Source organism: Triticum dicoccoides, chromosome 5B (genome assembly GCF_002162155.2).
Source record: "Triticum dicoccoides isolate Atlit2015 ecotype Zavitan chromosome 5B, WEW_v2.0, whole genome shotgun sequence".
NCBI lineage: Eukaryota > Viridiplantae > Streptophyta > Magnoliopsida > Poales > Poaceae > Triticum > Triticum dicoccoides.
The window spans coordinates 706046786-706056673 of record NC_041389.1 but is presented as its reverse complement, the minus strand read 5'-3'; the positions used below and the strand labels follow the sequence as shown (position 1 = coordinate 706056673).

Genomic DNA, 9888 nt, shown 5'->3' with positions numbered 1-9888 from the left:
CCATTTTGAACTGAAATGAAATCTGTTTTCTCAACTTAGTGAAATTATTTTTCTTAAATGCGCGACATCAGTATTTCCAGATGAGTGAAATCATTTTTTTTACATAGTGAAATGAGTTTTTTGAAATGAGTCAAATCAGTTTTACGAAATTAGTGTAGCCAGTTCTTTAAAACGAATGAAATGTGTGAAATCCGTGTTTAAATTGAGTTAAATTTGTTTTTTGACACGAGCGTAATCTGTTTTCTTAAATGAGTGAAATATGTGTTTCGGAATAAGTGAGATAAGTGTTTCAAAATGAGTGAATTTAGCTTTTTGAAAGGAGTGAAATCACCTTTTCGAAAATGAGCGAAACTAGTTCTTTGAAATGACTTAAATATGTATTTTTGATACGAGTGAAATCAGCGTTTTAAAATGAATAAAATTAGTTTTCCAAAATGAGTTAGTTGTATTTTAGAATGAGTTAAATCTGTATTTTCAAATGACTCAAATTTGTTTTCTTAATTGTGAAGTCAGTTGTTTAGACATAGTGAAACGAGTTTTTTGAAATGATTTAAATCCATTTTTTAAAACGCCAAACTGAATGAAACGGTAACATTCAAACTATGCTAAAATATATTGAATATTGGTCTTGTCTTAAAGATCTTGTCTTCAGGAATTCAAATATATAAAAAGATTTAAAAATAAAACAATTATTTAGAAGATATCAATCATTTAATAGCTAACAAGAAAGTAAAATGTTAGTATTATAGGCCGATAGAGTGGTCTGGGAGTACACATGCATATTACATGGAAAGGTTGTGGGGGCATGTTTTCATGTATTGGTCATGTGGTGTCAGGCTAGTATAGAGATGTACTTCAGCCCACAAAAGGATTTCTTCGTTTATTAGTCAAAGGATAGTGTGCATCTTTATGTTAACATGGGCGGCGGTAAATTTACTTATGCGGAGATTCTAGACATTGATGTTCCATGAATTGAATATATGTGGCATATGTGTTTTTCGTCAGTTGTCTATTTTGTTCCATATATGTTCGTTTTCATGCTTACGTGTGTTGCCGCCAATTTTAACCTCTTATTTGCGACCACTGTAGATTTGTTGCGTAGCCATATAAATTTTGTGGGTCGGCGGCGTGGTGACGACCGCCGCACGCCAGCACGTCGTCGTCGCCCGCGTCCACCAGACGCGCCTGAGTTCCGAAGCAGCCGCAGCCCCTTTGAAACTGAAAAGGATAAAAAAAGAAAGAAAGCAGCCGCGCGCGCGCACCACCAACCTGGTCAACAACCATCATCCCGATCGCCATTTATATACCGCCGCATCAACCATGATCCAGCAGACCAGCACCTCACCTCCCCTCACCCAGCGCCGACGAACGAAGATGCTGAGGCAGCACCTCCCCCTCTTCTCCTCTTCCTCTTCTTCCCCTATTTACATGGCACTCTCGCGCCTCAGCAGACAGAATAGCCATCGTCTTCCTCCTGCGTCCACAAAGACCAGCTCTAGAAGTAGTGCGAAGACCAAACCTCTCCTCTTCCTGCTACTCCTAATTGTGATTCTTGTTGTGACGGCTGTCTTCTTGTTCCCACCAGCGATCATGTCTTCTTCGTCGCCGTCGGCCGCGTCCGTGCCGTTCGAGAGCCCGAGGAAAGTGGTGAAGAAGGTGCTGTCCTTGTCCCAGTCCGAGGGGGACGGCGCCACCGTCCGCCGGAGCATCGGCGGGTACGACACCACCAACCCTCTCTCAATCTGAATTTCCCATCATGAGGTGCGCGCGTTGACCTCTTCTTGATGCTGCTGCTGCTGCAGGCACGAGCTCCGGAACCTGGACCCGTTCCTCCTGCTCGACGAGTTCTCCGTCTCCAAGCCCGGCGGATTCCCTGACCATCCTCACCGGGGCTTCGAGACCGTCACCTACATGCTCCACGTACGCACCAATCTCTAATTCTTCCATCTTTTTCTGCTCCATCGTGTTGCCTGCAAGGTGTTTGCTGAAATGCTGTTGTGTGTTCTACGTTTCTGACGATGCAGGGAGCATTTACCCACCAGGACTTCTCGGGGCGCAAGGGCACCATCAGGACCGGAGATGTGCAGGTGCGACCTACCCATCCAGTTTGTTCACACAAACCATCTCATGCACTTGGTCCATTCATTCTATTTGACTTGACCAGTGGATGACGGCCGGCCGCGGCATCGTGCACTCGGAGATGCCGGCTTCCGACGGCGTGCAGAAGGGCCTACAGCTCTGGATCAACCTCGCCTCCAAGGACAAGATGTATGTATCATATCAGCGACTGTTTGTATATGAAATCTACTATCTAAAAAAAGATCATATGAATAATAGGAAATCAACTTCTTTGCATTACAATGACCAATCACTTGACACTAGTTGCTCGAACAATGCTAGGATCGAGCCACGGTACCAGGAGCTCAAGAGCAAGGACATCAGCCAGGCTGAGAAGCATGGTGTGAAGGTGCGGATCATCGCCGGGGAGGCCTTCGGGGTGCGGTCGCCAGTCTACACGCGGACGCCAACCATGTACATGGACTTCACAATGCAACCAGGGTCACAGCTTCACCAACCGATCCTCGAGGGCTGGAACGCTTTCGTGTACATCATCGAGGGGGAGGGTGTATTTGGTAGGGAGGGCGATGTGGCGGCGAGCGCGCACCATTGCCTCGTGCTTGGCGCCGGCGATGGGCTCAGCGTGTGGAACCGGTCCGGCGCCCTGCTGCGGTTTGTGCTGGCGGCAGGGCAGCCGTTGAACGAGCCAGTGGTGCAGCAGGGGCTCTTCGTCATGAACTCTCGTGCCCAGATCCAGCAGGCCATGCAGGACTATTACTACGGGCGCAACGGCTTCGAGAAGGCCAGCCAGTGGAGCTCCGCCTGATTCTCATCGGTGTCTCGATGTGATGATGATCAATGTCATGGTGCAACGTCATGGAGGAAAGGGAAACTGCATTTGTATACCATTTTATTGATACTGTGTAGATTGTAGTAGTAGTCTTGTTTTTCTTTGATTCGTCTTTTATTTTGTTCATAGGAAAGAATGTAAAACAATAAAACTGTGTGATCGATGAGGAGGAAGTTAGTAATGATTATCTCACAATAGCAAAACGAATTGTTTGTTTCATCATATGTTTGGGCAAGCAGAGCAAGGATAGATATTGGATGGAGTTCAAGTAGGGGCTAAGAACATTCAGATTTCATGTGGCCTTCCATGGGCATGCGGTACAGCTTCATTCTCTCATGATGCGAGGATCATGAGGCTGAAGCAGGAGACCCTCAATTGAAGACTGCCGAGCTCTGACGTGTGGACTGCAAAGCTATTGCACTTGAAAACTGCGGCTACTAAGGCCGCCAAAATTTCGTGTTTTGACCCTTCTGGTATATAAATTCAGGATCTGACCCCGGTTTGAAAAAAATTCGGCATTTGACCCTTTTCTTACCGCCAGGGTGGCTGGCTGTAGGGTTAGACAACCTACCGCCAAGGCCCCTGGCGGTAGGGTACTAATCCACGTCAGCACGCGGAGACGGCGGCCGTCCCCCTCCGTCGCACCCTACCGCCAGGGTCCCTGGCGGTAGGCTGTCTAACCCTACAGCCAGCCACCCTGGCGGTAGGGTGCGAGCAGTTATTTTGCCCGACCTCCCCGCCCTGCCTTTTCTTCCCACCCTTGCCCCTCTCTCGCTGGCAGTTCCTCTTCCTCCCCCTCGCCCCTCTCTCCCTCTCTCATCTCCTCCACTCTCCTCCTTGGATCTTTGCCGTTTCTTCATCGTTTTTACGGATCGAGATGGCCCTGAAGAGAGAAACGTAAGCTCCTCCAATCCCTCCAAGTAGTTTTTGCAAACTTGCTTCCGATTCGACGCATTATTTGCTTGAAATCCCTCATATTTTTGAACTTAGATTGGATTTTTTTCACCTAAGATTGTTTTAGCTTGATTGTAGTTCTAGTTCTTAGTTCTTTAGTAAATAGTGATGTTGAATATGAACTCTAATCAATAGCTCATATGTTAGTGTGAAGATGAACCCTAATTCATAATTTTTTTTGTTAAAAAAATTATGATGTAATGCATGTGGGAGGATTTGATTGTAGTTTCATGATGCATGTTGATATGACGATATGAAGATGTTGTTTCAAAAATTTTGTTTAAAAGTATGATGATATGATGCATGTTCACTAGTAGAAAAGGGGGCATTTGTCCTGGTTCGTAAGGGCCTTTAGTCCTGGTTCATGAACCGGGACTAATGGGTCGTTACTAATACCTCCCCCCTTTAGTCCCGGTTCTAACACGAACCGGGACAGATGGGCCTCCACGTGGCCGGTGCGCCGAGTCCAGGCAGGGGGGCCTTTGGTCCCGGTTGGTGGCACCAACCGGGACCAAAAGGCATCCACGCGTCAGCAGCTGGCTGGAGCTGATGTTTTTCTTTTTTTTAAAAAAAAGTGGCTGCTTTAGGGGTTTTGGGGGTCATTTTTAGGTTGTTATTAGCTAGCTAATAGAGAGAAGTGTCCTCTCTTATATCTTCGTCCTTGGTTTACCAACGCTACTGCTATGTTCATTTCACCCGCTGATATAATAACTCATGCATGCTCGCATCATACATCATCATATATAATAAGTCCTACTAATCATGCATCATCATACAACTTGTACTCGTTATTAATAATAAGTCATACGATCATCATCCTCATAGTCATCGAGCCCAACCCTACATAATTGTTCTTAGCACATGATCATCAGTATCAGGTAGGACCTAAACACCCTTATGGTAAAATAGCATAAAACAATATAGATCCTGACTCTCCATTATGAAGAATGGAGATCATTCTGTCTCCAATTCTTGCGCTTCGCTGCCTTTTGCTTCCAAGAAGCTCCTTACGACTGTCCATACATTTTTTCCATTCTTTGATTGTCATGTCTCCACTTCTTTTAGAAACCCGGTATGGACAATTGAGATTCGTAGGAAGACGTAGTTGTATGTTCAAAACATGAAGGCTACCGTGCGTATACATCAGATGAGGCACACAATCATTCGGGATTATCTGTTGAAAAACATAGTAATAACTTCATAGTTAGCAATGATGTACTAGTTTTAGAAGTGTGCAAAAAGATGCACGGATGTCGTAATAGTAAAAAATCTTACCAGGATATCTCCTTGGTAGTTACCGTAGTTCAACACGTGCACTAGTGGCACGTATTGACCATAATGTTGAGGAGTTCGATTGTAGACATTGTAATTCTTAAGATCAATACAAAATGCGATCAGATGATTTTTCCCCCTATAAGTTAATTCGGAGCCATCGGTGTAGTGGGTTTTGTCTACCATCTTCCGCACATTCTTTGAAGAGTGAAGATAAGCTGTCAATGGAAATAAGTTGTCAACTATTTTGAAATAAACAATATAAATTACTTAATAACTATGTTAAGCTCACATGGGGGAAGAATTGGAGGTGTATCCACAAGGACCCAAATTGAAGGTCTGTCTGGCTCGATTGTAGGATCACCAAGATCCATGGTGACAAGCATACCCTCAACAAAACCATACATCTTGCAAAGTGCTTCTCAATTTTTGCAAACAAAATGGGTTACACTCTCAGCATTGTACAACTTTACTTGAAAATCCGCACCATGATGGGTCCTTAGGAGAATTTTTTTGGTTTCCATACTTTCATGGTTTTCAAAACCCATCCTCTCCAAGACATAGCGTCTTGCATAGCATGGGATAAGCTAGTCGAATTGGAAAAGATGAAAAATACACGTTAAAATAGTTGAAGTCATGCTTAATTACGAAAAAAACTATTGTCGTCGTTGTGTACCGTATGAACATCGAAGGTCTCCTCGAGCTTAATGCTGAAGCGCCGATCTTCGTCCAGCTCAATGAACCTGTCGCACATACCTCGGTCGTTGTGGCACCAGGCGCACTCCCCGGGCGGTTTTCGTCGTCCGAGTACGACGTTTTCGGCCTATGTTCATAATTCAAATATTAAACTTGTACAATTAAATATATGTACTAAAAAACCTAAACTAGATCATTATTATTAATCACGGGTTGACTATCGATGATGGTACGTAGCTCCTTCTTTCACTCCCGAGTGCATTATTACACCAAATTGTCTAGCACACGGGAATGAAGGAGAAGCTACCCCCGCGATGGAGTGGATGATGGAGGGGGCTCCTAGATTTCTGCATAGTGCTCTCCAATTTTAGCATTCAAAGTAGAAGTACTTTTCCAATATGAGCATTCAATAAGCAAAACCAAATCATAAAATAAAGTAGTATTCAAATTAGCATCATTCAATTATAAGAAAAAGTACATCATCTCTTGTGTCCGTACATCGTCAAATATTATCACTAATACTCCTCGAATACTATCATACATATAGCATCACTAATAAGCTAGAACCATAGCGCCCGACGGGTATCGTCGCAGGCGGTGGACACCCAAAGATAAGGAACCATCACAGGATCATAGCTCCAGTGAGATCCCTGAAGAACCTGTCAGGTATTGTCGAACCTGTCCTCCAATGCAACCATGTAGCGATGAACGTGCTCGTCATCCTCGCTGACATGGTGACGTACCACCTCCGCGGTGTCCGAAAGCCTCGGCACCGTCACTGGCCCACGCGACTGCCACCAAACAAGAATCAGGTCAACAACGGGCTGCCTCCTCACCAACCTACGTCCCCCGGAAGGTAGCACCTCCCAATACCAGCTCGGCGGAGCCCAGTCCCGAACATGGCCCTAATCAAACAGGCCTCCACCGCCAAGTCGACGACGACGAGGATGCGGGATAGGCATCGCCGACGTCGATGCGGGAACTACTTCTATATATAGTTAAATAAAGTAGTTTATTAAATCAACTAGCTAGTTCAACTATATATGAAGCACTTACTATAAATAAAATAAAGTAGTACTTACTAAAAATAAACTAGTTTAAGTATAGTTCTATTATTTTTCTAACTAATTATATTAAACACTTTCTCTTCTTAATTTTCCCCTTTTTCCTCTATTCTAAATATGAACATATTCATAAATGACTTATATCATTCACAATTTTCCTATACATACACAATAAATTGACAAAGAAAATACTATGAACAAAAAAATCATTAAAATTCTATGAACAAAATTACAATAGAAAAAATCATAAAAATTCTATGAACAGAATTTTTTTTAATAGAACCCCGAATCCTGTGGTTGCCTCGGTTGCCCTGCTCCTGTGTGGTAAACCCCGGATCTGGAGCGGCGGCACCATTGGCAAGGCACGGCCGGCTAACAGCCGTGCGGGTGGTGGATCCGGTGTCCCGGCCGTGCGGGAGGCGGGATCCGGTGGTCGTTGGCTGCCGCCGGCGGCTTCTGCGGCGGTTGGTGTGCGCGATGTGGCGCATCCCTTCCTCCCCTGTTCGGTGTGCGGGCCAGCTTGGTCGGGCCGCGCTTCCTCTTGGTCACCGGTTCTATACAGGAGGTGCTGCTGGTGGCAGAGATCTAGTTCGGGCGAAATCCCTGGCCGGCCATGACCGGCCACGCCCACGGCGATGCCTGAGGGCGCTGTTTCCCTCCTTGGAGGCATCAGTATGGACTGATCTCCTCACTTCACCTTCTCCTAGGTTTCCCGGGCGAAAGCCCTAACTCTATTGGGCGGCGGCGGCGCTCACGGCGTCGTTCCCTTCTTGAAGGCGCCGCTTGGGGAACCTTGGGGTTGGGTGGCGCTTGTGGGTGGTGGACGACAGCGGTGGTGCGGCCCTTTCCTAGCATGGATTTATGTCCATAGCTTGGAGATGGAGTCATGTAGGTGGAGGTCGTCGGCTGGTGTCGTGGTGGCTTCAATGGCGGAGGAGCTGCCAACGCTCGCGTAGGTGGAGGTCGTCGTTTGTCATGGTGGCGTCGATGGCGGAGGACTTGCCAAGGTTGTCACCTCAATCTGCTCTGAAGATGGACCGGTGGAAGATGGCGGTGACGACACATGTGAGTGCTCAGACCAATTTGAGCCCCAGACCTGGCAGATGGCTCGGTCGGGGCCTTGGGTGAGAGGTATGAGTATGTGTCCCTACTTGCACCCCTTCATCATATGGATAGGAGTAGCGGCAGATGCTGCCAAGATGGCGGATTCCGGCATATTATTGTTATACTTTGTAAGGTCCCCAAGAATAATCAATAAAATGATCGTATGCATCTCCTAGATGCAGAGGCCGGGGGATTATAATCTGGAGAAGTTTCCAAAGATTTAGGCAAAGTTTAAACATAGTTCCTTCCTTCACAACTGCAAATTTGGTCCAGAAACTAGGTTTGGATGCTGTGCTTGCATGGCGTGATGGATTTGGCGAAAATTTGGTGTAGGGAGATATTTTAGGAGTATGGAGGCACCGGTAAAATTTCATACCCATTTGAGTACTCACATATGGTACTTCCTTCACAACGATCCTCTCTAGACATAATCTTTGGGGAATTATTGGGAGAGATTGGTTTGGCCAAATAATGTGAATTTTGGCATGCCCAAGATATATAGGAAGATTTAGGGCCTGGATTAATTTCAGGAATTATAGACACATCTGGAATATAGTTGCTTCACCATCTCCACCGCTTGGGCAAGCGTGAACTCCACCATGGCGTCCTCTATGTCGAAGCCCGCAGCCGCCGCTTGGTAGAACATTTACTCCGCCATGGCGTCCACCATGTAGAAGGCCGCACCCCACCGGAGCAGACGCCTGTCGGACCGTCGGGTTTCCGGGTGTTTTCTACTGGGACCCCATTGTAAGTCCAACATGGTGGACACGCCCGGGTCTCCCCATATCCTCCCTACATTTGTGCTAGATATGAGGGGTGCCGGTCAGCCCAGGTGTTTGAGTTGCCTGTCTAGGTTGGTTTTTTTTTGATCGGCCACTGATCGGGCCGTCCGTCCAGGCGTTTGAGGCAGGTTCGGGGTACCCGGCTATAGATGCTCTAACAATCGTATCACTGCTGGCGTAGTCATCTATTGCATAACAGTAGTTGGGAAACCAAATCCAAGGTGTAATATTATTTGGGGAACATAGTGGCATATAGTATTATCTTAAAAAACAATGCATAATTAGTCATACCTATTATACCAATCTTAGAACATGTTTTGAATTCAGGTAACCTTAGCGTGACTTTTCAGATGCATATAAACAACAGAAAACTTTGTATCCAAGCAAACTTCTAATGCTGAAAACATGGGGCATGTACATGGACATTGTTGAGTTTGTTATTTGGGGGCTTCTTCCAAATTCAACATCGGCCATCCGTAGTTGGACTAGCGGTATGTTGAAATGTTCTGTTGTTTGATCTTTTTTTAATAAATCCATGTTGTGAGTCTGCATAGAGAATCTTATGATATGATTGTTATTACAAATGTACATGGTTTCACCATATCATAGTATTATAAATGCATGACGATTGATCTGGTAAGTGGACGGGGCTCTCCCCAGCAGGCCACCGTGTAGCATTTCTTAATCTTGTTTACATTTTTCATGCTTTGGTCGTACATTACTATTTATAGCTTTCTTTTTCCATGGAATGCATTAGCATGGTGTCGTCGTGGTAGAGACCGGGATGAAGGATAGGTCAAGTATAGAATCATGAGGTACTAGCACTAGGATAGGAAAACGGTTGCCACCCTTGTCCCTTGCTGCTAGCTTGCCACGGCGGCGTTGATCACTGGCTCACCTAGAACACGGGTTAGTAGATTTTGTGAGAAGAGTGTGGTTTGAGAGTGAGAGGGATGGCGGCTGGGGTTGGTTTGTTCAGTTACTACTGTCTGAGCAGAATGATTTCCCTACTTTAGAAAAATTAGCAAATTGCATTTCGTTAAAATGACGTTATAGCAAATTGCATTTCATTAGAAATGATGTGGTAGCAAATTGCATGAGCTAGCGG

The 9888-nt window shown here is 45.5% G+C and overlaps 1 protein-coding gene across 1 annotated transcript; it reads left to right on the top strand.

The window, feature by feature from the left end:
* The first annotated feature begins 1346 nt into the window (after window positions 1-1346).
* On the top strand, window positions 1347-3089 carry LOC119306769 (pirin-like protein). The gene is made up of 5 exons (XM_037582902.1): window positions 1347-1715; window positions 1803-1920; window positions 2025-2087; window positions 2165-2268; window positions 2401-3089. The coding sequence occupies exons 1-5, from the start codon at window positions 1375-1377 to the stop codon at window positions 2882-2884; spliced, it is 1110 nt and encodes a 369-aa protein (XP_037438799.1). The 5' UTR covers window positions 1347-1374; the 3' UTR covers window positions 2885-3089.
* The last annotated feature ends 6799 nt before the right edge of the window (window positions 3090-9888 follow it).